The sequence below is a fragment of the Adiantum capillus-veneris genome, chromosome 22 (genome assembly GCF_014529385.1).
Source record: "Adiantum capillus-veneris isolate H3 chromosome 22, ASM1452938v2, whole genome shotgun sequence".
NCBI classification, from domain to species: domain Eukaryota; kingdom Viridiplantae; phylum Streptophyta; class Polypodiopsida; order Polypodiales; family Pteridaceae; genus Adiantum; species Adiantum capillus-veneris.
Window position 1 is genome coordinate 116,001,666 of NC_140952.1, and position 26,830 is coordinate 116,028,495.

The 26,830-nt window shown below is 44.8% G+C and overlaps 1 protein-coding gene and 1 pseudogene across 2 annotated transcripts; both read right to left on the bottom strand.

Moving 5' to 3' along the window:
- Positions 1–2,619: 2,619 nt before the first annotated feature.
- LOC147430072 (callose synthase 11 pseudogene) lies at positions 2,620–9,815 on the bottom strand (annotated as a pseudogene).
- A 12,078-nt stretch (positions 9,816–21,893) lies between these two features.
- LOC147430073 (uncharacterized) lies at positions 21,894–26,067 on the bottom strand. 2 transcript variants are annotated; one of them, XM_086496257.1, is made up of 5 exons: positions 25,598–26,067; positions 23,350–23,472; positions 23,119–23,194; positions 22,764–22,897; positions 21,894–22,254 (listed from the first exon to the last, which is right to left on the bottom strand). In XM_086496257.1, exons 1-5 carry the CDS (start codon positions 25,967–25,969, stop codon positions 22,054–22,056), a joined length of 906 nt encoding a protein of 301 aa, XP_086352383.1. In that variant the 5' UTR covers positions 25,970–26,067; the 3' UTR covers positions 21,894–22,053. The 2 variants fall into 2 exon arrangements, with proteins under 2 accessions (XP_086352383.1, XP_086352384.1); XM_086496258.1 differs by having other exon boundaries at positions 21,894–22,251; positions 25,598–26,056.
- Positions 26,068–26,830: the final 763 nt, after the last annotated feature.

Below are 26,830 nucleotides of genomic sequence, written 5' to 3' on the forward strand. Positions count from 1 at the left end.
CACAGCTTGGAGAAGATGAAGGAAGCTCAAGGCACACAATAGAGAGTGTGTTACTTAGTGTGTACTGGAAAGATAGATAGCCCTAGAGTGATGGGTGTATATACAATGCACGGGGGAAAAAACCTCCTAAAGAGGGAAAAAATGCCCCGGAGGTCCTAGTGTGTTCACACACATCACTACCACATGTATATGGTAACAAAATTATAATACGAAAGCCTTTTGGAGGGGGGACCGGCTCCACATAAATCCAGTCCTCAGCTGTTGTTAAGTTCTCTAATTCTCTCTCTTACAAAAATATTGTTTATGCCAAGTTAATTAAGTATAATGATTGTGTTGCTACCTCTAATTAAGTTCACCCTTTATGTTCTCAAAGTAGTCTCATAAAAATGCTCACTATAGTTCTCTTAATTCCACTATTCTCAATGTTCATAGGCCATTTCCATTAAAACAACGGATCTAAGATACGACATGCGATACCATCAACCATAAAACGGCCACTCCTCTAGCGAGCCACCAACACAGTAGTGAAACCAAGATACAACATGCGATACCATCAGCAACTTACCATTATACTACTACATCCAACACAACCAAGATGAGCATCAACCCCATGCTTCCTTTAGTGCACAAAGAATCCACAAAACTTGGCCACAATTTCCACCAAACGGTGGGTCCTCTTGCACGTACCACCATAACTCCATATGGGATTTCGTCTTGCAGTCATGATTGGTGGAGTTTCCTTCACCATTTGCCAAAAGAAAAAGGGTGGGGTGGCAAGGAGAATGCTAGGTCGTAGTAGATGGGCAACCAAGATCCCCCACCCGAGACCAACCCCTGCCCCACAAGCGTTAGCGTCCACCACTCCTCGGATCTCGTCACTATTGTCTGAAGCCTTGCTTGCGCAACCCTGCTCCCAAGAGCCTCCTTGCTCACGAGGTAGAGGGCAAGCGGCAAACCCTAGCCAGAGCAACCCGCTCTCTCATGACATATAAGGTACCCCCCACACGGAGGGGGGTAATCATAAAAGGGGGAGGGATGGGATTGATGTGACGTGCTTTGTGTCACACACACACACACACACACACACACACACACACACAGGGTGAGGGGTAAAAGCATTGTTTTGCAATTGCATCTCTTTGAGGTGCATTCAGTGGGGGTAACTCAAAATAGATATCCCCCTCTTGTGTGGGGATCCCCTAAGAGAGAAAACTTTCATCTTTCACCATACGTGTCATCTCACCCTCCTCTCTATATGGCACACTACCAATATTGAGTGGATCAAAGGTGGGGGTACACTTGACGAGAGTGGATGAAATCGGGCTCTGGATCTGAAGACCTGAAGACCCTAAAACCTAAATCTAAATTTTCCAAAATTGTGGGGGTAACTCAAAATAGATATCCCCCTCTTGTGTGGGGGTCCCCTAAGAGAGAAAACTTTCATCTTTCACCATACGTGTCATCTCACCCTCCTCTCTATATGGCACACTACGAATATTGAGTGGATCAAAGGTGGGGGTACACTTGACGAGAGTGGATGAAATCGGGCTCTGGATCTGAAGACCTGAAGACCCTAAACCCTAGATCTGAATTTTCCAAAATTCCTGAATTTACAACATGCGCATCCTAACCGATTTCACCGGCACTTGCAAGATGCACCCCCACCCTTGATCCCTTGAATATTCTGGTGTGTCAAATAGAGACATGGCCTCATATCATGAGTGACACAAGTTTTGAACTCAGAACATACGTAAAGAGGCAACGATCGAGGAGAGAGCACCAAGCGACCCACGACACTATTTGACACGGGGTCTTAATGACCCCAAAGCGGTGGGATCAATGGCCAGAGCTGAAGCGCGTGGATCTTGAGGCGAAGGAAGGGCACAGAAAAAAGTCAATAACGACGGCAACAAAAGGTTTGAACCCAGGCAGGGTTGGAGGCCGATGAGCTAACCACGCAAGTGCACGAGGCTTGTTTACCCCCCCTTACGTCCTTGTTTACTTTTCATGTCCATGTTTATTTTTCTTGTCCTTGTTATGTCTGCGTGCGCCACTGGTTTTGTGTCCGCAGTTCTTCGCTGCTGATCCCACTGCCTTGCCTTCATTTAATATACGTGTTAGAAAATGCTGGAGGCCAAGCTACTTTGCCTCCATGCAGAGGCCTGGGGACTAAGTGACGCCCGTTGCCTCTGTGGAGAGGCCTCCAGGGACTAAGTGACGCCCGTTGCCTCTATGGAGAGGCCTGAGGACTAAGTGACACGGGCGTTCATGCGGTGGGATCTACGGATGAAGGAGAGACATAGATCGTGGCAAAGTAATCCTAGGTACCTGATATTACAAAAAGTAATCTCAGTACTTTGTACGAAGATTACTTCGCACCCAAGCTTCGAACCCTTGACCTCACCTTTGCGACTCCCATGTCCTATCCACGAGCACCCGCACGTTTTTTGTGATGGTATGGGACCGAGATTACTCTTTTACCAAATGTGACTGAAAGTAATCTTGGTTATTTTTGGCGGCGCCGACAAGATCTACGGTGCTTGATGGTCTCACCGTAGATCCCATGCCCCCATGCCCGTGTCATTTAGTCCCGACTCGGAACTAAGAACCCTAATTTGGGTGTTTTATGGCCTCCGCCGCCACCTCTGCAGCCTCCAGCTCTTCCTGAGACCAGAGTTGCAAAAGCAATGCCTTCAAATTCTTAGTGCAGAGGAGTTGCTGTTACAGCTTGATGAGCTCCAGTGTAGTTCGGTCTTAGTTTGCGTTAGTATCCGTTTGCTACGTGTTTCAAAATGATCTGGTTCTCTCTTCCTCTGTGTGTGTGTGTGTGTGTGTGAGAGAGAGAGAGAGAGAGAGAGAGAGAGAGAGAGAGAGAGAACTCTTATTCGATTTCACCAACATAGCTAACACCGGATTGTCATATGGCATGAGAAAACATAGCACATAAGACTTGAATTTTGGACGCTGTGGCGCACGTTAAAAGACACACTATGCAGAAAAAGGAGAACGGTTGTTTAAATAAACATCAATTTCTAAAATGCCTTGTAAGCATCATTTAGCAGAGATGTCATCACAGTTTTTGCAATCTCCTGCATCAACAAAACCGGGAGCTTATGAGACATCACTATATGGTGCCATTGTTGGTCTCAGGATATATGTGGATACTTTGCTAGACTGCTTTTTTGTGGTTGGAGCTGGATGCAGAACATAACAAGATTGCCATATACTGAGGTACATGAGGCACATCAGTGCGTGGAGCACCATAGTCAGAGAAACAATTCATGGTAGTGTTTCTATAGAGGCTTAATAAAGGTGTAGCCTTAAGCAAAAGCATAATGAAATTGTTTTATTTGGGTTTTGGGTGCCTATCATGCAATGCCTTGCAAGCATGAGCAGAAACATCTGGCGAATTGACTACATTACCAGGCACCTTTCCTTAGTAATGCATTACAGATCTTGTATTGGTAGCAGAATTGACCTGTTTAATTCTGTTACAAACTTTGAACCTGTCAAGTTCGTAACTTTGATTTACAGGTATGAGCTTTACAAGTTTACTGCCACTTGCACTAAGTGATGATGAGAGTGTATCAAAGTACCTTAGTAAGAGCCTCGATATGTGGCCTTTTTCCCAGAAAGGAGCTTGGAAATTTGAAGGCCACGGCCGAAGGCCTGATTGAAGAGGATGCGGGCTTGCATGTTTTGAAAGCCAGGTAGCCAAGATAGGACAGCAACAGGAGCAAGCACAATGAGCCCAATAATCAACTCATACAGGCGGGCTACCTCTACGACCACCTCCCACACAGGAGTTTCTTCCAAAATGAACTTAAATGCAGCTGCCATGCAGAGTAGTCCCCACCCTGTAGGTAAAAACCCCAACATGCTAACAAACAAATCCGCGAATTGGAACTCTGTTAGTTCTACTAGTAGCACTATGACAATAATCACAAACAGTATGACAAAGCATTGTATCCCCCTGTAATATATATGCTTTGTTGCTGCATACTTGTCCTTTGCCCTCGCCACAACAATGTACACCATGATGGCCACCACCACACACGTCCATGACACCAAATACACCAGTATGCTTTTGTTGTGGGCCGCAATCTTGAGCCTGTACACCATTCCATACTGTATCAAAAAGAACCTAACACTCATCAGAATCTCAGTAATTCTCCCCCAAAATCCTGTGTCATTCAAGTGGTCCTGCTGCTCATTCCACCAAACTTCCCAGCTTTCCTCTGCCCTTGTTGAAACCCCTTGTCTCCGCCATAGCCACTCTTGGAAGTGCTCGTAGTCATACACTGTTTGCAACCAATCGAACCCTGATGGATTGAATAGAAATGGTGCCAGTAGCCATGCAAGTGCCAGGAACCAGTATGACACTGTCATCAGCGTGTATACTTTGTTGTTTTGAGAAATTTCGCTGTATTTTGCATAGATAAGGAGGAGGATGATTAACTCCACCGCTTTGATAAAATGGCTCCGGGAATGGTAGCAGTAAATGGTGACAAATGTCTCCCTTCGTACTATGAAGCTGCCCTCACTGGCTCTGTATGTGGCACCTCCATGGAGAAGGGTTCTGCCGAAGTAGTATGCTTTTGTTCCCAAAGAGAAGGTATAAAAAACAGAGCAGAGCTGCAACTGCATGATAAGGAAATGCCAAATAGCGGCTGTGAAACCCCATTCCAGCGCGTTCTCCACAATCATTGGCAAAGAGCTGAATACACCTATTTGCACAACCAATTGCTCATCAAGGGCTGCCAAAAGGGCAGCATTGTTGAATGACCTATTGACAATGGGTGATTCTATCCCACTGAGGCCCAGGTAAACTCGACCCCACAGGAAGGCATATGCAGCCAAGACAACTAGCAAGCTATTGAAGTAGAAACCCACTGTTGTATAATAGAAAGACAACATGCGGAAGAAATCTAGGCGGTGGCCCAGGCGATACACATCTCTACTCAGCATTTGCTCGCCATTCCCACCTGAGATCTTGGCCTCAAATCTGGTTATCTGAGTCAAACCCACATCACGTCCTTTCCTGACCTGAATGTATTCATTATGAGTCACATGCCCTCCTCTAAGAGTGCAGTTAAAACCTGCATATATATCCTCACTGATGTTAATTGCTTTGGAGGCTTTACTGACCCCTCCCCTTGTCAAGAACCACAGCCTGTCAAACATGTCTGGGTGCCCATAATGCATCCGGATTCTGAGAAGTTTTGCGAGCACTCGCTGACTTAGTGTGACAAAGCTGGTTTCTTGCGCAGACATGAAGGATGCCAGAGAAGAGACAGAGCCTGTGAAGACATTTTCTCTGATGCCAAGGATACGGGGCTTCTTACATTCATCCTTTGTTTGATTGAACTCTTGAAGCAAGTTGCGAACCTTGAGAGCCTCTTCAAAGGAGTTGTCTTGATTCATGTCTATGGTTTGCAGTGCCTCCCCTCTGGTGAAGATGATTGCTTGGTTTTGGTTTTCTGGCTTCCCTTCTCCCAAGATGAAAGGGCCTGGCAGCTTTATCTCATAAATGCTCACTACTTTGTTACTGCCGCGATCGTATTTGGCTAGAACAGAGTGGTAGGTCTTCGTTTCCCCAGTTCCTCTCTCTGCTACATAAGCGATTCTCAATGTTGGGTATTCTCGCAGGAGGTTGTCTATTTCCACAGCTCGGTGATCTGATTTGCTAAATCCATCATATGCCTGGCATGCTATGACATAGGTAAATTTCAAACAAGCAACAGCTTTTGCTTGAATTGCTTGAATTGAGATTTGTTTCTCATCACCTCCTGCAGAATTCGAGGTTAGAGAGTCTCCTAGGCGTGCTAGCAACTCCAAGGCATGCTGGTAATACATCATGCCCCGAACAGTGCGGGCCAAAGTTTGACTTCTGTAAGAAGCCCATTTCCTATCTATTAGTACATTTTCCTTTGTGTCTTCTGGGGCCAAAGTTTGACTTCTGTAAGAAGCCCATTTCCTATCTATTAGTACATTTTCCTTTGTGTCTTCTGGGGTCGGGTCTTCTTCGGTTTTTTGCTGCACTCTCTCCAGTTGATTCCATTTCCTATCTATTAGTACATTTTCCTTTGTGTCTTCTGGGGTCCGGACTTTGGTTTTTCGCTGCACTCTCTCCAGTCGATTTGTCCATTCATCAGGAAAGATCTGTTGGAGGTAGGAAATGATATTAATCTCATCTTCATTCTTTTTAAACAGCTGCTCTTCAGTGTACAAGACGTCTTCATCATTGTAAGGAGTGAGGACGCTGAAAGCCATCATCTTCTTCACTGAAGAGGAACGGGGCATGTTCATGAAGAGGGAATTACTGAAAAATGCAAGGCGGCGACTGGCTTCAGTGTTTTTTGGCACCTTGACAATGGTCTCTTTTGTTTTTAAGAGGTAGGTAAGCCTATGTAGCTGGGTGAGGATGTCTTGGTTCTCTAAATCGGGCACCTGAATTGCTTCTAGCAGTTGATCCTCTCTAGTCTCAGAATCTTGGGTAGTGGGGTTGTGCGTAGGTCGTGTTGTATTTTGTCCACTCTGATTGCCTCCGTTACTGTGTGACTGTTCCTTTGGAAGGTCTCTTACGAGTCCATCAATGAGGTTGAGAAGGGCCTTCGTTATCCTGCTTTTGTGAGCATCTTTTTGCGCATCCTTTTGCAAAAGTATCGCTAACAGTACTTGTACATGGAGGATCACATCTTCTATCTTATCTGCCTTATATTTCTCAAGGAATTCGTAGTCGTGACAGCTGGTTTCTAAATTTTTAATGATTTTCTTCAGAGTTTTTCTCTCTTCCGGCTCGGCTTCTTTCACCCAAATGCCCTCTTCAAGTAAGTGTTTGAGGCTGTAGAATGCTTCCTGAATAGCAGTTTTCTTGTACTGGCTTGAGCTAATCTTATTCCACAGCTTCCTTGTATCGCCATCTCTACAGTTTTTGGCTTGACGGAGTGCATTTACAATCTCGCTTGACAAGAGCACACAAGGCCAATGGTGCTCCACCTTGTGCTGAGTGTCCCTGGATGGTGCCCATATCTTTAGCCATTCCACTTCCTCATTGTCGATTAAGTCTTCCTCTCGGAAGCACTCGATTATGGAGTTCCACAATTGTGCGAATTTTGGTGCTTGTTGTGGCTGCAGTTGGCCAAATTGACTACCCAAGCCAGATCTAATGACACACCTTTTTATCACGTTTCTGATCTCTCTCAAATGGTGATTCTCTTCCAGCAAATTGAATGCAACTGCACTCGCAAACAAGGGGAAGCGTAGCTGAAACTGACGCAGATTTCGGACCTCTCCTATGTGAGAGAAGAGCCCGATCGCGACACCAACAATGGCCGAGTAGATGGAGAACCAGATTTGTGTATCCATAAAATAGATTAAGATCACTGGTGCCCACAAACATGCCACTACAAACCTGTTGTGGTTGCGAAAGAATTCAAACCATGCAAATTGTACATGAGAAAGTCTGAAGAGCTCCCTTGTTGGCTCTACCATGGGCAGAATTTGAAGGAAATAGCTGAAGAGAATTTTTGTGATGAAAATCAAAAGCCAGAAGAGGGTATAAGAAAGGCTGTAAATGAGGCTTTGGTGCATGCCACAACCAACGTAGGTGCGGGTGTGAAACCACCATGCAAGGACATGAAGGACCTTTGAATTTGATCTCTCTGTGATGTTGGCAAACCAAGGCATGAGCAGAAGTAGCAATGCGAGAATGTCGGGAAGCAAGAAAAGGCCAACACTCCATGAAAATTGTAGTAGCAATAAGTTTACTTCTGCGGACCATCCTTTATCATTGACACATTGTTCATGGACCCAAGCTAGCATGAGGCAGAAGACGGTGATCCATGCAAAGGATACTAAAAGCTTGAGGACCATACGGAGGGCAAGTAGCTTATGGTTTCTAGAGATCAAGGTGAATTGCATGACAATGGTAAGAAGAGCTTTCACTGCTCGGAGGGCTGCCCAAGTGACAAATATGTAGAGGAGCCTGAACTGAATGTCACGGTCAGTGACTGAAATCCATGGTTTGCGATTTCCATCACTGAAGGCAAGAGTGAGTAAGACTTGCAAAGTGAGAAACTGAGCAATCCAAAGGCGATGAAAGCTGTGAAATATATTCCAGAATGACCTCTGCTCAACAAAGCCCGCTTTGAAGCCAATCTTCTTGCTTGCGCGAACCAAATTCCACTTTCTCTTCTCTCTTTCTCCATCCCTTCTGCTGTCAGTCCTCTCCATAGTTGCCTCTTTTTGGTAAGTATGGCACTGGTTGGTATGCTTCGATGACGTTTGTGATGGGCTGTTTAGATGGCTAGACTCTCCTGACAGACTGAGTTGATCCCTGGAATGTTGGGCCGTCGACATAATTTTGCTGTAATCTTTGTGATCTTCGGGTACGTTTTTGAGGTAGTCGCTTTCGGGCACAAATGACCTCTGCTCAACAAAGCCCGCTTTGAAGCCAATCTTCTTGCTTGCGCGAACCAAATTCCACTTTCTCTTCTCTCTTTCTCCATCCCTTCTGCTGTCAGTCCTCTTCATAGTTGCCTGTTTTTGGTAAGTATGGCACTGGTTGGTAAGCTTCGATGACGTTTGCGATGGGCTGTTTAGATGGCTAGACTCCCCTGACGGACTGAGTTGATCCCTAGACTCCCCTGACGGACTGAGTCGATCCCTGGAATGTTGGGCCGTCGACATAATTTTGCTGTAATCTTTGTGATCTTCGGGTACGTTTTTGAGGTAGTCGCTTTCGGGCACAAAGGGCCAGCGTAGCTGCGTAAAGCAGTGGTCAGACCAAAAGAACTCATTCATGTCGTCATAGTTCCGCCATGAAGAGTGAGCAGCAGTGCCATTTTTAGAGCCATGTGCCTCTGCTCTCACTGCATTATAGATGGGTTGAACTACGGTCATCAAGAAATTTCCTGGTTTGCCAAGCAAAAAATGCGACTCGCCCTCGGCCGAGGGGTAAATTCTGAGGCTGGTGTGTGGTGGCAGTACCACTTCATTGAGCTCATAGGCCACATTGTGAAAAATGAAGCAGAGGCACTCTGGCATGAAGCGAAGGTTAGCTGCCTCTCCCCAAATGAGGAGGTAAAGGCAAGGGTATGCAAGTTGGAGAAACTCTAGGGCAGGATCAATCACAGCATGATGCCTTCTACCCAAGAAAGCACACCATTTCTTGTAGTTTTCAAGCACCTTATTATACAGGAATTTGGTAGCTTCCTTGATGCGGAGATCGAGCTCGTGCTCCGAGCGCAGCATATGATTGGCCAGAAGGAGAATGACGTGCTCGCGCTGGTTGCGCACATTGTCTTCCTGAAATTTGAAGAGGGTTTCTAGGCAATCAAAAAGATCTGCATTCACGCTGATCTGTGTCTGGTAAGTTGATGGGAGTTTTGCATGTAGTGCAGAGCCCGCTGATCTCAATGTGTTGATTGCCTTCTGAACTTCGGAGTAGGTGCTCAGAACTTGCGCTATCTTAAGCTCTCCTTGATCAGCTTTCGCAGACTGTGACTCATCAGGCTCGGTTAAGGGGAGGATGTTGTCGATGTATTTCTTTCGGCTGGCAGCCATTGCTGCATGCGACCTTTCTCAATGCAAGGGCTCAATTGAGAGCAGGGGCCACCTCTGTTTGTGTGTGTGTGTGTGTGTGTGAGAGAGAGAGAGAGAGACAGAGGTCCAGCAAGGAGGGAGGTCCGCTTGCTGGGACTACTTCGGCAGTTGGCTTGCAGCTTGTGAGTAGTTCGTATTTTCACTTTCCTTCATTTGCAAGCGTGGTATTTTTAGCCTTGCACGTCCTTGCAAGGCACCTTGTATACTTTTGTAACTTAGGCCCTTACCTTTACTATTTTTAAAATTCTATATGCTCGTTGGTTTTCTTTTCGATTTTAATTATCAAGGAGAGGCCATGCACACCGATGTTCGGCATTCATCGGAATAGTCTCGACAATTCTTGAACTTTCAAATTTTTAGGAAATTGTTCAAGCATCTTACACTATTCCATCTTTGTATTCGTCCCCCCGCCCCCCCCCCCCCCCCACCCCCCCACCCCACGTTTTGATGAAGCTATCGATGGTGCACATGATGTGAAGAGTCCCTACATAATCTCTTTTGGCCTTTTGAGGCCTTAATGTCGAGTTTCCGTGGGAGTATCTTTCTTGTCCCTTACCCAAAGGATAGGTGGCATGTCATATGGATATGCCATCTATTCATCCTAAACGCTTACAAAAAAAATTAGAACATAAATGTGAGGATATTTCATCAGCCATTTGAATTTTTTTGGGAAAAAACATGTTTTTACTAGTTTGAAAACGTGTTTTAGGGCCCTTAGGTTGCGGTTGTATCCCGGTGTTCATTTGTTAAATCCAATGCATGAAAACATGGGAGCATTATCTGTGTTCTCTCCATAACCTTTCTGTCACCCAAGTGTGGTAGATTGGTTATGCCATTTCCCTCTTGAATAACAGGTCTTGAGTTCAACTCTCCTCGTCGGATAGATCTTTAAGGTCTCTTGGGATAGTTTCCTATGACATTAAAACAATCTTCTTCTTCTACCCTCTCATCTTGCATCTAAATCGTTGTTGCAACCCACTTCCCGGGCTTGTTCTTTGTCGTGCAAGTGTGAATGTAGGGGTTTCTTTGAGTAGTATTTTAGTAACAACCATATGTAGCTTCTTACTTGGTCCATCTTCAGATTTTATCAAATCTGAACGTCATCAAACTTGGGAGTGCAACTTCTATTGCACTTGTCAAGTTTGGAGATGCTTGAAAATGTATTTTAAGTGCTCACATCTCGACATTATTCATGGCGTCTTCTTGTGTGTCTTTATGTTGCATGGCATGATATCCAATGATAGTGATACTTAACAACCACAATTGCAAGTTTTGACGGAATTTTTCGCACATCAACTCGGAGATCATGAAGTTGTAAGGGGGGCATAGGGTGAAGTGTTTCAGTTGCTGTGAAGATACCGTTGGGAAGGATCCTTGGCAAAAGAAGGTTTAACTTCAATTTCACAACATTGTAACGTGGCTTTGTGGTTGACATAGATTTCATATGAAACCTTATGTTTGAAAGCACCAAATAATACAAGTCACCTATGGTGCTTTGACATTCCATGTACATTCTCATTATTAAGAGTGATGGTTATATGCAAGAATACAAGAATCATCAAAAAATCAATCATATAGGTCTACTGGCATAGCAAAGCTCTCTCTCTCTCTCTCTCTCTCTCTCTCTCTCTCTCTCTCTCTCTCTCTCTCTCTCTCTCTCTCTCTTTTCACGAAAGGCAGTTTTGGGAATCGAAGTACCAAGCACTCTCGTGCGGAACTCAGAAGTGGAGGAATTGAGGATTATTCTCTTCACAAGAAGATTTAGAAATTTTCTCATGGAGTCTTTCTCAGTGTTTTTCATACAATGCATAACAGCATGAGCTTCTGCTCGAGAGGCTCCGCATACCTAGCTAGGTATGCAACGCCTCCCTCACAGAAGCTCATGATGTTGAGGTAAGTCACAATGTGGGAAATATTGTGAGAATTTGTCCAAAACTTCTTGTGCTTAGTGTGCTCTCTCCAGAAGCTGTTCTTTTAGGCCAAGTATAGCTTTGTGATCTTGCTTCTAATGATTGATAGTGAATCAACCCTGGTCACTTTTTGATGCATGTCTAGTAAACTACAAAGCTGCTTCTCATATGAGGCCTCACAAAGTAGAGAATTAGCACCTTTGTAGCTACATGAGGGTGAAGCATTGTCGTCTAACACCCTTACTCAATGTTTACCTTGAGCATGAATGACTATCTTGGTTGAATGCAAGTTAATTAATATGCTTCTCCAAGACCTTGCATCCAATTGCTATCTGTTAGAATTTCGTGACTCCAACGAGAATAAGCACATGCACAAAGTGACACAATACCTCAACATGCTTTGAATAAACTGAAAGGCACAAACATCCATATGCAACTTTGGCTGTCATGGATTAATAATGTAGGCTTCCCCTGGAGTGTTTCCATGTCTTTCAAAAAGTCTATGAAGCTAACATGAGGGGAAAAAGTGCAATGAGTGCTTATCTTTCATTAAAAAGTTAAATCTAGACCTAAACAAATAGCAATAAGTTGTCACTTGTTACCTTCTAGTTATATCTCTAGCCCAGTTTAAGTCACAAAAGCCAACAAATGTCCCTTGCCCCTTTCGTATGGTCCAAAGTATCTCAAGACATGTTCACCTTCCTTCTAGTAGCTTTTCTCAGGTTTGTTATAATCTATAACATTATAATTGTTATGGTAAGTAATACACAAACTTCAATGCTCTTGTAAGCCTTTTGTACACTTTACTATCAAACAAGATAGATGTACACTCTAGTTAGACCTTCAAATCCATTCTAACCTAGAGCATTTTGTATGTCAAGCATGTGGGATGATGTGTTCTCAATCACTGTCATTGGCACATTGTTCACTAGACCCAATGAGGGAGATTTTAAGGCCGGTTTGGATGCTTTTTTTAAATGTCATATTTAGGGCTTTAGCATCATTATTTGAGCATAAGCTTAAGTAATGTGATGGTGATATTGCTTTATGTTAGTGAAAGTACGTTGAGACATCACCGCATAGATTTGGCCTAGAGGATTGCAAGCCTATTGCCACTTTTATGGAGATACATTCAAACCTTAGTCTTCCTCCAAGTGATGAAACCATGCCAAAGGCTACCAAAGAAGACAACTTCAACAATCATCATGGTTAGCTAATTTGCAAAATTTCAAGAATATTATGGATTGTACTCAAGTGATTAAGGATAGTGCTATGTTGTTGGATGCCAACTTTACAAAATTAAATAAGGCGGTGGAGGAGTTATAGCACAGTTAATAGCCAATTTCTCTATGGCTTCTACACAAGATGGTAGATGCTCAAAAGAGGTCTTTTCAAATTCATATTGTGCATAGTGTGCTGGTACTATAGACTTTGAGAATACTTGTGTTTGATGAGGGATCTTAAACCTCCTTCTCTCCAAGGAGAAGCACGATAGAGATACGCTTATCACAGCTCCAATTACATGCTTGTCGTCCTAATAGAATATAATGTGGCACCGAAAGGCAAGGCCAAAGAGCCTTTGGTACCCAAGTTTCCTAGCTTGGATGTTGATCGAATCACATCAAGAGCCAAAGACGTGGGCACAGTTCGAGACTAGGTTTTGAAAGGACCTATATGGAGTAATGAAGATGACAAAAATTGAAAGACTTAGAAAAATTGTCTCATGCATGGTTCTTATTTTCACCAGTTATATCTCCAAGTACAAGAATGTTATTTTTAAACTTGATAAATCATATAAGCTTCTAAAAGTTCAAGATCTTCAAGGTTTACATTCAAATATTAAGTCCATACTTACTCATTTGAATCTCAAGATGCTAGAGGACGCTATTTCAAAAGCTTTGATTTATGATACTGATGAGAAGAATTTGCAAATAAACCAATCTTTTTTTTTAAAATTACTTTTCCAATTTTGATTCTTTTTTTCCGAGAAAAAGATCCTTCTATTAGTTAATGAAAACTGCCCGTAGGGCTACAACCACCTCTGCAAGAGAGGGCTACAACAAACATGATGGGGAGACTCTCCCAATGAAAGAACAACATATATACAATGAGGCTAAATCAAGAGATGGGAGGAGGGAAGAGCCACACAGGTGGTCGGTAGTGCCATCTGAGCACACCCTGGACACTGGTGAAGAAAGGCCCAGGGCTCCAGAGTCGAAGGAAAGCCTCGTGGCGCCCCCGCATGCGGTCGGAGCTGCCCTGTAGTCCCTCTAGCTGTCCTCTGAGGGTATGGATCAGCTCTAGCCAAAAGTCACGAACAGTCTCTGCTGGTGGCACAGAGCGAGCCTCAAAAATGCGGAAACATCGGGCCCGCCAGATGAACCAAAGTGTTAGGCCACTGATGAGCTCCCAACACTCCTCTCTCTCACTGCACCACTCCTGTGGAGTAAGCTTTGTAGCAGGCTGGAGTGTAGGTCGCCCCCCCTGTATCATTATCATCCTGCTGGTGGAAGATAGCTCAAACTGAAGTGCCGGGCCCATGAGAGTGGACCAAGCCGCTGCCACCCAAGTGTACTGTCTAGCCGTGGAGAGAGTAGGCATCAGCCGAAGAACTCGTAGCCACACCTGCTGGGCCGAGGGACAGTCCCAAAGACAATGACGCTGACTCTCCACCAATTGGTCACAGGCTGCACATGCGGCCAAGAGACCACTATGCACAAGCCAGCTCCCTACTGCTGTAGCTCTGTGTGCAACCAGCCACTGAAACAAAGTGACACGCCTCGGCTGTCTGGAGTCCCACAGCCTCTGCCAAAAGGCTGCCAAGAACTCGATTGTGAGGCCCTCCTCCTGCCAATGACGTGTTGCAGCTAGGCGGGCCTCTCTCTGTGCTGCAAGTATATGACGTCCAAGCCGAACAGTGTACTCAAAGAAGGGGACTCCTGGGTGGTCTGCAGAAGAGAAGGGGTCCCTCCATAGCCACTCACCAGGATCCCACTGTACTCGTGTCAGTGGACAACACTCCCAAGCCCATAGCCTCCAGTGTCCAGTCTCAAGAGCTGCTGGGTCAGGGTCTATGATGCAAGTCCTCCACATATGCCCACAACTCGGATCCTCTGGAAACAACACTCTGCTACCTGCGGGGCCTCTACTACAACTCGTTGTAATCATCCCCCACCCTGAAGCTCGAAGAATAGGGCTGGGACAGTCTCTGAGCAGGCCCTGACTGAAATGAGAACCTCCACTCATGTGAAGGCTCCCATCCACCGGGGTGCTACTGGCTCGAGAGGCATGAGCCACTCTGCTGGAACTGACTCTAAGATGTCCTGACACATGCTCTGCACCCCTCTCATGCCCTATAGCTGGAAACCCTGCACCTCCTCTGACAAACCTGTGAACTCTAGCCAGTCACCTAGAGAGAGCGATGGACCTGCTGCCATGGGACCCCAGGAAACATGAGGTCGACTACCAACCAAGTGGCCTCTCTGAGTGCTAACCATGGGGTTCCAGACGAGGGGCTGCCGTAGGCGCTCCTCCGTGCACGTCGGTTGTCTCTGCTCCAGGCCACGCCGTAAGAGCTCCCAAGATCGAAGCAAACTCACAGCGAAGCGGTCCTCCAGTCTCTTGCTCAAACCAACTCGGCGCATCTCTGTAAAGATCCATCTGGTCGAAGGTTGCCAAGGGCCTCCTGACTGAGGCACCTTGGCACGAAGCCTCTGTAGCAAGATCTCCTTCCAGGGCTCCTCACCTGGAAGAAGTCCTCTGACTATGAACTTCCCAAGAAGGGCTCTGCTCTGCTGTGCTGGATCAGTGATCCCAAGCCCTCCCTGAGAACAAGGAAGCGTGATGACCGACCAAGCCACCTTGGCTCGGGCTATCTGAGTGTCACGTCCTGACCAAAGGAAGTTTTTGATCAGCCTCTCTACCTGGCTGATACAAGAACTCGAGAAGATCCAGCAGGAAGTGATGTACCACATAGTCGCCAACAGCACCTGGTTGGCAACTACGACTCTACCAGCCAGCGAAAGTCGTGTTGAGCTCCAATGTAACAGCTTTCTCCTGATGGACAAGAGAAGAGGAGCAATCTGCTGCTCGGGAGACAAGTCCAAACCAACCTGACAACCCAAATACCGAACTGCAGTCCCTGGGGGAATCCATCTAAAACCCTCTCCTGGCATCCAATCTGGCACAGGAGCACTACCAACCGAGAAAGCCACTGTCTTTCTCCAGTTGATCAGTGCGCCCGATGCACAATAGAAGGTCTCCAAAGCCTGCTCACATCTGTGAAGATTGGCCTCCTGGCCATCTAAGTACAAGGCTGAGTCATCGGCAAACTCAGCGTCCAATAGCTCATCTCCCCGAATAGGGAGTGCTAAGCCCCGTAAACCAACCTGCTGAGACACCAAAAATCTGCTCATCGCCTCCGCATAGAACAGAAAGAGAAAGGGGGCAAGAGGAAAATCCTGTCTGACCAAGCGTGTGAGCATGAAGCGCTCACCTCTCCCTCCTGCCAAAAGCACCTGACTGTGAGCCTGTCTGTACAAAGCTGACACCCCTCTGATCCAAGCATCTGAGAAGCCCATCCTGCATAGAGTGCCCTCTAGAAAGTCCCAGTTAACTCTGTCGTATGCCTTCTCAAAATCGAGAAGAAGAATCACAAGGTCCTCACCACGGAGCCGTGTCAGGGCAGAAGCCTCCCAGAAAGTAAAGATGTTGTCAAGGATACTGCGTTCCTTGACAAAACCTGTCTGAGTCCCATGTATAAGGCTCTCTAGAAGTGGCTGAATCCTCAAACTCAGAGCCTTGGCAAGAATTTTGTAGGCTGAGTTGAGGATGGTGATGGGGCGCCACTGTCGAATCTCATCCAAGGAGCCACCCTCCTTGGGGAATGAGGTAGATTAGGCCCTCACTCATGCTGTCAAGCATCACTCCTGTGTGCAAAATGTACTGAAAAGCACTACAAATATCTGGGTCAAGCGAGTCCCAGTACTCCAAGAAAAAGCTGGGAGTCAACCCATCCTCACCTGGACAGCTACCACGAGGGAGGGTCCTAAGAGCCGTGTGCAGCTCCTCAAGCTGAAGTGGCATCTCAAGCCTCTGGCGCATCTCCTCTGTCACAAGACATGGCATCTGTGCCCAAACCTGCTCCCTGCATGCATCCTACCGCTCTAACTGAGGCTCAGCCGACAGTAACTCACAGTAAAAGTCAGTAGCAACTGCACGCATATCCTCGGGCTCACAAGCAACTGACCCATCGGGCCTCCTCAACTGAATGACCTTGGCATGCGAATGCCGAGGTCCCACTGTCTCAAAAAAAGCACCAATCGCTCTATCACCCACCTGAGTCCATTGAGATGCCTGTCGGGGAAAGGTAAACTCATGACGCCTCTCCTCTGTGCTAGCAAGCTCCTGTCCAGCCTGCTATAACTGCTCCTCCAACCATGGACTGTCTGGATGTTGCTCCTGCATCCTCTGTAGTGAGCAATGCCTCGTCTGAGACGCTGCTCCGCCTCTCTCGCTGCAGCCCGGCGAGCCAGAGACTCCTGAAGAAAAAAGTGGCTAAGCTGAGCTAGGCCTGAGGCCACTCTGTCTGCAGGTGAAACCTGGTTGTCCATGCCCTTTGTCCAGAGAGCCTCTACCCTCTCTCTGAGTGCTGAGTCCAACAAGACCCTCTCTAGGATGCGGAGCATCGTGCTCCCACTCCTCTGCCTGTCTACCACTGTGAGGATCACTTGTGCATGGTCCGAGAAGGATGTCCCTGCCAGGATGCCCACTGATCCCCCCAAGTCACTGAAGTGGTCACTAGTGTAGAAGCGATTTATCCGCGATAGATTCACTCCTCCCACTCTGCGGTCCGATCTAGAGAAGGCAAGACTGTCTGGGGACCTCACAAAACCAGAGTGCTGCCATGTATCCGAGACCCTCAAAGTCATACACAACCTCTCCCAAGCTGCCAACTCGACTCCATGCACAGTAGCATGGCTGCCACCAATCCTGTCAGAAGGGTCCTCCAACATGTTGAAGTCCCCTCCTATACACCAATGATCGGTATGCGGCAAAGACTCAACAATCTGTGACCAAAACTCTGCAGGAGCACCCACCACATTGGGCGCATAGATGTTCAGGAAGCCCACAAGGCCACCTTGAACCTGCATAGTAATCCACTGAGCCCTGCCTGGCACAATAATCCCTCTGCCCACAATGGCCTGCTGCAATGAATCCGCAATAGTCATACATACCCCACCCTGGATGCCTCCAGGTCCAAAAGCAGCTGACCAAAAGGTATCATATCGTCCACGCAAAATCTGACCACATCGCCGAATGCGGTTGTCACACAAATGATGCTCCTGAAGCATAAGGAGATCAATCTCTCCTCCCACAAGGCAACGCTGAAGCTCCTGACGCAATCGGCCCCGTTGTCGCTGAAACTGGGGCCCACCTAGTCCCTGCACGTTCCATGAGACGATCCTCATGGGATCGTCTCATGGAACGTGCAGGGGCCAGTTTTGATTCTTTTAATCGATCTATCCATAACATAGCATCTACCAAGAAGGCCAAGGAGCCTAGAGGTTCTCTCTTTGCTTTGCAAATTTTAAACGAGCAAAGAAAGAAAGTTTGTGCTTTCATTGTTTGTCAAGCAAGCATACAAATCATGATTATTCTTTGCTCAAGACCTAGGAAAAAGATAAGGCCCAAGAACAAGGATAAAGGCAATGAGAAAGTTGTGCATACCATCAAGCTCTTGTAGCTAGAAAATTTTGCAACATTCTCTCGGGTCGAAGTCTTTCATTGTGAGGAGATTCATGAGTGCTTATTGATAGCTTCAATGTGGGAGAAACAAGGTGGGTACACATGATCTTGTCAAGATGCCTGGCTTTATCGATGGAAAGAAGTTCAAAATTATTATTGATGATGGAGCCATGCACAATTTTCTCAATTTTGGACCAGTGAAACATTTGAAGCCACCTCATACCAAGAGCACTCACAATTATATAGTGTGTCTTATGCAAGATGATTTTAAGGACATTTAGGACACTATGATTCTCAATAATCCTCTTGCAGATTAATATTAAAAAGATGAATCTAGACCTCCAAGCTATGAATTTTCCTATAATATAGTCATGGGAAATGAGTGGCTTTATTGCCTTGTCCATCTCCCAAAAAAGAAATATCACCATAATTCTCTTCACTTTGATGTCAATGGCACTCATGTGTTGTCACTAGGAAAAAAGGTTGTACCTATGTCTCCACTTTTATGTTCAGCCAAGCTATAGTTGTTACAAACCAAGTTTAGGCATTATGACTTTCTAGCCATTTCTTTTGGCTTGACTAATGCACCAGTCACATCCATGACACTTATGGACAATGTCTTACATTTATATTTGGGAAATTTTTTCATTGTTTTTGTCAATGAGATCCCCATTTAGCTCAAATGATAAAACGTAGAATATCTCAATAAATAATTTGTGTTGATGCACCAACAATTGTTATACTTTTTTTACATGATTCTCGATCGGACAAAGCACATTGAGGTGCATAATCACTATGTCAGGGACAGACTTTCAACAGGAGAGATCACCTTGGCTTATGTGCCAACAAAGGACAACCTTACAAATATGTTCACAAACGCATTGCCTCGTGAGAAGCTCGAAGTTTTCTGCAAAGGTTTGGGCTTACTTCCTTTTGTGGATTGATCATGTCCTTAAAGCATGGCACTTCCCTATACACTATGTGCCAACTCTCATTTACTACATCAATCCCGATCATAAACAACCATAGTGGGATCGCATACCATTGATAATGTCATACATGCAGGGCCCTTTGTCCTCATCACCAAAAGAGGTCACTTGGGATGCCAACAAGTGCACCATATGCCCTGAGAGCTACGATATTTGTAGTGCTCATTTCTAAGAAGGCTGAAATAAAGTCCTCCATAGCGCTAACTCTAAAAGCGTTAAACTCTAGAGTCTCAAACCATGAAGGAAACTGAAGTAAGGTCCTTTTAAAGTATTCAATTCACAGGGATCTGAAATAACATTAAAGCATGTCCCTGTAACATCACATCCCTTTAATTGAAGGTGCAAATCTACATTGTACTTGGCTTCGAAAATTTTGATTAAGAGATGCCAAAAGGATCACATAAGTCTTCATATTTTGCTATATGGTTTTGATAGTGAGGCCTCATCTTAGTAGGGTATTTATTCTAAAGAGGATATGTCATTAGTGGCTACTCCCCTTGTTACGATTGTATGAGTAATAGGACAGAGGAGCCAGTTTAGAGACATTTTCTGCAAATTTAATCATATTTTATATTTTTGGGGGAGACTTTTCAAACCTAATAATTTTTATTATTTAGACATTGCACCAAACTCCTTATGAAAGGCAAAGTTTATGATACCAAGATCGATTTTTTTTAAAACTTTTTTCCAATGTTCCATTTGGAGAAGTTGAATTTTGAGGGTTTTTGAAGCATTAGAGACACAGGTCTTTGACTGACCTTTATTTGGAATCTGGGCGAACTAGATAGAGATCAAGAGCCAATTTGAGAGCACAAATTCTAAGGGAAAGGGTCCTTTCCCAGCTATCAAGGTCCACGAGAGGGGCACAAACCTGCAGTGCAAAGGACAATGCGCACAAGCAAAGTTTTGCAATGATTATGGGCGCTGCTGATCTGTCTAAGAATGATATTATGGACCTACTGATGTGTCCAAAATCTGACACATAGGGCTGAAATTCCAGCCAGGAAAGGACAAAAAATTTACGGCCCACATTCTTTGCCTCGCAAGGCTAGACCCAGTGTTAGGGAAAAATGTGTCTCAGCTTAATATCGTGCCCTTTTGAATTTCCAAAATGCCGGTTGAGAGCAAGGGGGAAAGGAGAAATTCCGACCCAAAAAAGAGAAAAATAGTGTAAAAACCATAAAAAGTAAACTAATTTTCTAAAAATTCAAGGAAAGGAATTTTGAATGCTTGGAAAAATGATTTTTCCCGAACAGTGGCTAGACCTCGACCATAGTGTTCGGGAAAAATCAATTTTCCACACATAGAAAATTCTTTTTCTTGATTTTGTCAAGAGGAAATTTTAGAAAAATAGGTCAATTTTTTGGGTTTTTACGCTATTTTTCTCTATTTTCAGGTGGAATTTCTCCTTTTCCCCTTGCCCTCAACCGACATTTTTGAAATTGAAAACGGCATGATATTAAGCTGAGACACATTTTTCCTGAACATTAGTCCGCTTGATGCTCAGGAATGGTAAGCTACACATTTTTCCTGAACATTAGGCCGCTTGATGCTCAACAATGGTAAGCTTTTCAACAAATCGCAACATGACACATTAACAAGATACTAAGAATATTCCAAATTTTTTCTCTAAATTGGGAGTGGATTGTCACTTACATGTGGTCAAAATTGTCTCTAATTTGGCTCCGTGAAACCAATCTTGATGGCTTCCAATGAGGCCCATGACAAAATTGATCCATGCAAATGAACGGGCCTAGTTCTTTTTTAGGGGATTGCGATAGTGGCAAGGCACTAGCATAAAGTCCATCTTACAAACAAGCCATAACTTCAATGGGGAAACATGTCTTCTTCTCATGTGTTCTTCAATATAACCATACATTTGATCTTGGTTTAGTTCCAAAGGTTGGTGGTATCATTGTAGAAATAAAAGGAGTTAGAATCCTTTGAGGTTAAAAGGGGCATCTCTTTTTCCTTGCACATTTTGGCTACATATCCAAAACTATGCTCAGCCTTTTCTCGCTAAGGTGGATTCATGGTAGAAAATTTTCAACCCTGTTAGGCAGTCTTCATTGTAATCCTTACACAACATGTAAAATTTTGGTAGATCCAACAGACATTTGAGTAAAGAGCACCTTAGATGTTGCAAAATAACATATTTTTGAAATGTGCCAACAAGATTTGAAGATGGTCTAGATCACAATGATCTTTATGGTGTTATACATAAGAAAAAACTTAAAAAAGGGAAAATATATCTGCAACATCCACAAAATTTCAATTTGATTTGCACCCACAAAAAGCCAGACGGCCTTTTTTTATAAATCATAAATTTGCTACCTTACAATGGCACACTGTTAATGGGCTTTTACCCATTTCCAATCATAAATAAGAGACTTGTCTCTTCTCTTTAGGCAAAGAGAGGTTTTCGTTGGCTGTGAGGGTTTGCTAGAGACTACATGTGGAAGAGACAGATACAAACTCTCAATACGGCGCAAGTACAGTCCAACAGAGTTTAGCATTGAGAAATTGGAGGTTCCTCAGCGATAATTAGGGGCTAACTTGCAAAGACTGTATGTACTCAAGTCTCAGTTTTAGTAAGAGCTTTAATGCAAGACACCAAGGACAGTTAGCAAGAGAACAAATATAACCTGCAAAAACCCTGTTGAAACCCTTTCTTAGAAAAAGCTTTCAATTATTTACATGGGAAGACAAAATCTAAGCTCTGGTATTGATAATTAGTGTCCTGATGGGATTTATTATGGGCATAGGGCCATTGCTGTAGAGTGAGTTATTCTTGATTGTCATCATGTTGGCACCAATGAAGCAGCCCGAGCTTTGGCCCGCTCCAATGCCTTGAGGCGATTAGCTTCCATCCGAACTCTTTGATCCTCATTAATGCTGCTTGATGCCAGCAGACTAGAGTCTGTGCTATGGTCATTGGCAGTTGTTGACTCGGGCGTGCTTGCACTTGATGGCATAGTTAGCAGTGCAGCTTCACATGGCTGCTAGAACATAACCACAGAAATAAGGCCCATCATTACCTCAATAATGTATAGCTAGATGAATCAAGAAAAAGCCCAATTCACCTTTAGGGAAATTGTAAGTAATAGACTCACGGCAGTCATCCACAAGACAATGTAAATAGCAGCTCCATCATGCATAATATTGACTAAGTTCCATGGTAGCCACTATAACATTACCGACAGGGTGTAGAACCAGGTTTTGTTCTCATTACTATATACATACACAGGCACACATAATGCTCAACTCACACTTACATATGAAGTAGAATAAATCTCTGATTCTCCATATGAAGTAGAATACACCTCTGATTCTCCTTTCATAGGCTATATCAGTTTTTGACTGATCATTCGATAGAATAATAGTGCTAGAGGCTTCCATTAAGAAGCACATTACTTATATTGACCTATTGAACACAGTACTCCACAGACTATAAGCATGTTCAGTAAGCTAGATGCATGCTCAAAAAAAATTGCAAAGTCAGGAGGAGTACATCAGTAGCCTGCTTGTAGAACTCATCGAACACATCATCATTTACATCTGTTGGAATAGTCTGATCGTCCCAATTCCCTTCATCCATAGGCAGCTCTTTCTCGAATGAGATGTCTTGGTCATCAACAGCTCGATCTGGATTATAACAGGAAGACAACTTATCTTATGTATGAACAATTAGCCTAAGACCTGAAGCACCGTTGACAAAAAGTAGGCATTCCTATATTGTATGCAGATCAAGGAGATGGTGCTGATTGCATTCGCCTTTAGAAAGCCTCCTATGTTGGCAATTTCTCTATGGCTAAATGAAGTACCAACAAAATCACCAAGTACATGGGTTCAACTTGAATACTGACCTTGAGTTTTCTCTTCTGGAGTGAGCTTGAGATCCTCACCCCTTGCGACCTTGTCTTTTAAGTCATTCACGCACATCTGTTGCAATCACATAAGAGTCAAAAAGCAAAAACATGTATCTGAATCGAGTGGAATAAAATTCACACAGAATCCCTGCAAATGTGCACACCTGCACATACACAACAAACAAGCAAACAGGGAGGGCATTATATCGAAGAGCTTGAGGAGATCACCCGAACCCGCCTTGAAGCGCCAACTTTTGCAACCTTCTCCACGAATTGATTGAAAGAAAAGTATGGCAAAATAAGAGAATGCCAGTGGACATAGGCTTCAAGAAAGCTCTTAAGGTCATCAACCTGCAATTTACCATCATATTGGATTAACTTGTTTTGAGTCTGGTGCTACTTAAATGATGTTAAAAAGCCAAGCTCTGTACCGTAATTACAAATGCAAAAGCAGACATAGCAGTGCATTTGCATATGAGCATGAAAATCACAAGCAAGTATGAAATATATTATATCTTAAGTCTTGATATACTATATACCTAGATGAATCCAGGATAAGCCCAGATTCACCCTTAAAGGAAAGTGCAAGGTATAGACCCATGGTAGTCACTCACAAGACAATAAAACCATCAGCTCCATCATGCATAGTATTGACTAAATACCACAACATCCCCACTAACGTCGTCAGTGCCCAATAGTGGGTGTAGAACTAGGTACTAACATATGCTCCCAAACACAACACACACCACACGCACACACACGCATGAGCATACATCAACACAAAGTTCTGCGTACTGAGTTTCTGTCATGACTCCGGAGATCAAGGGCAGACTCAGCCATAATGAAACCTAGCACTAAAAGAAGCCATACTGTTAACCGAGAACAAATGCTAGGTATTTGTTGGAGAAATATCTTTTTGTGGAGTCTTCCTTTACTAGGATTCCATCAGAATACTTTCCCACTCATACATATATAGCTTTATTGCAGCATGTAAGTCTCGGACTACGAGAGGGAAAACCTTTGAGCCTGGTTGTGGCACTCCCCCCTCCCCGCCCATAGTTACCAGGAACGGTAAATCGGAACTGGGAACATGAAATGGAAAATTGCCATTCACTGTTACGGATACTCACGTAAGACATGGGATGGGGATTCAGGGTTCACAATAAGAAGTTGAAAAGGGAACAGGGAACAGAAGCCTGAAAATGCACTTTCTCATGGGCACTATCACAATGAATTTCAATGCAAGGACAACGCAGAGCTTAATTTATTAAGAAAACTAACTGGGGTGCATGATGTGTCCTTTTGAAGATCATCCCCTCTCCTTAGAGGCCACATCAGCATGCCTTTTGATGGCACTGTATTTAACTTCATTTTTATGACACTCTCCCTAACGGCCGGACCAGCATTGGGAAAATTCATGCCTTTCAATGGCACCAAATTCACCCTCATTTTTTTATTTTGTCAGACATAAATAGTCATAAAATCCACCTAACCCAACTCCACCAATGCTCAAGCATGAGGCTTGAATAAATATTTTTCTCGAGTGCAGATGTATTAAGGGAGATCTCTAATAATTCTCTTCCACTAATTGAAATGCTAATCGATGTACCAGCATTATCATGGTTTTAAACAAAGAACCTTCCTAGCTCGCACTCACTATCATGGTAACAAGTAGATAACAGGTCTTTAATTGCAAAATTTTTTTACGCCTTCATCTCCCAGACAAGTTAGTTTTGGTTTTGGTACTTCTGGGACTGCTGTCCTGTTGATGTGGCACAACTGGTTCCCAGTTTCCCACTTGACAAGAAAATCTATGCCCCCCCCCCCCCCCTCCTTGCAGGTTTCAAACCATACCTTTAGTTGAAAAGGCCCTCCGTTCAACCAGTGCTATCTATGCTAGTGGTAGTGCTAGGGCCACAAGCACTCGACCTCCACATCCCTGTTGATTAACAAAAACCAATGGTCAATCAAAAAGCATGATTGATCGACCATTTTTGGATCAGAACATTCTCCGCTTTACTCTGGAGGCAACTGGCAACTAGGTTAGCCGGTCGCCTCCCCGACCGCTTGTCAATCTCACAGACTGCCCAACTCATGACTAGTCCAATATTTATCTAGAGCCCATACTTTTTCATTCACACAAACTCCAGACATGGATGGTGAATGCTTGCTTAGCTTCTGTATAGGGGTCAAAATTCTATTAAGTCTATTCATACTCCTCTGACATTGTCGCATATACCTACATGCACATGCCCAAACCTTAAGGCCAATGTCAAACAGCACAAAACAGCTTTTTTGCCTATGCTTGATGGTGCACAATAGAACAGCAAGCTAGTGTCACTCAGCAGCACAATTTAGCAGAATGACCTCCAGAGATGTGCCAATGCCGACAATGCAGTGGATACCGCATACAGCAAATATGAAATATGTGTGTCTTGCATGCGAGGAAGATAGATGTGGGTTGAGGAGGGGGTACCTCATGACCAGGGCCTTGGAGCCTGACCATCCGGGGAAAATGTTCGAGGACGTAGCCAAGGCCTTCGTTGGAGAGGAGAAGATCTGATGTGAGCTTGGGGCGCTTGCGGGGAAGCACAGGCTTTGCGGCCGAAGCGGCCTTGAGAGGAGGTTTTCCAGACTTCCAGGAAGTGGAGGAGGGTCCTGATGAGGGCCTACCAGTGCCCACAGATGCGCCACTTTGTTGTCTGTGCTGCTGCTGCGAAGACAGGGGGTCCGCGGACGAGGGTCCTGAGGCAGAAGAAGAAGAGGAGGGGCAGTCACGAGACCAGTGGCCAGGCCTTCCGCATTTGAAGCAGCCCGTCGGAGCTCCAGCACTACTTGGGGGAGCCATACCTACTTCCCTCTCTCTCTCTCTCTCTCTCTCTCTCTCTGGCGGGAACTTTGAACGAATGGATCTCGAAGAAGCGGGTTAAGCTGGTGTCACGCGCACACGGGCGAGCTCAAGCCTCAAGGTGACGAGGCAGAGTTGGGCGGGCATCGGGCTTGAGTTCGTGTCAAAGGGGCGGCCTTAACAGCCCGGCCAACATTGCAATGCCATCAAGACTAAGTGGCACACGGACTTTAATGATGGCCGGCCATGGGTTTATGTCAAGGCACGCAGGGCATGCCACAGGTAAACTCGGCCAACAAAAGTAAATTAAGGCAAGGGGGTGGTGTCCGTGTTTACGTTTATAAACATGTTATTCGCCATGGTTATCATGATTCATGCGTAGGTGAGATGGTTAAGGTTGTGGACTCGCAAGAGAGAGGTGGTGGGCTCAATGCAGGGGGGTAGCACCCGTGGCACCTTTTTTCACCCACCACTCAACCTCCTCTAGACGCTCTCCACGAGTGTGCTTGGCTATCGATCCAAGCACCCGAGTCATAAAGACTCCATGCCACTTAGTGTGGAGGCAATGCCATGGCCAACCCCAAAATAGAAAGCAAGAAAGCAGTCGGTAGGCCTTTAACACTAGCAGTTGTAGGAAACCCCTTACCACTTGGCTGAAGTTGATTCAAGGGTGATAGAGGTAGGAAGTTTACTATTTACCTTTGTGACACCAAGACAGGGGCACACCAGCAAAAGATGGTCGTGGGCTCATGCGACACTGTGATAGGGGACTTAAATATAGTTAGAGGAGCGGATTGGCAAGGTTATTCTGATATCAGCAAAACAGAAAACTCGTCTTCTTGATGGAAAGCTGCTTGCAAC

Bases quoted from the DNA above. Each gene is read 5' to 3' on its own strand.
- LOC147430073 (XM_086496257.1), bottom strand. From the start codon at position 25,969: ATGGCTCCCCCAAGTAGTGCTGGAGCTCCGACGGGCTGCTTCAAATGC. The intron at 23,195-23,349 runs GTGATCTCCTCA...TGATTGCAACAG, and splicing joins GCGCTTCAAGGCGGGTTCGG to ATGTGCGTGAATGACTTAAA. The intron at 22,255-22,763 runs GTACTCCTCCTG...GTTATGTTCTAG, and splicing joins TCTACAAGCAGGCTACTGAT to CAGCCATGTGAAGCTGCACT.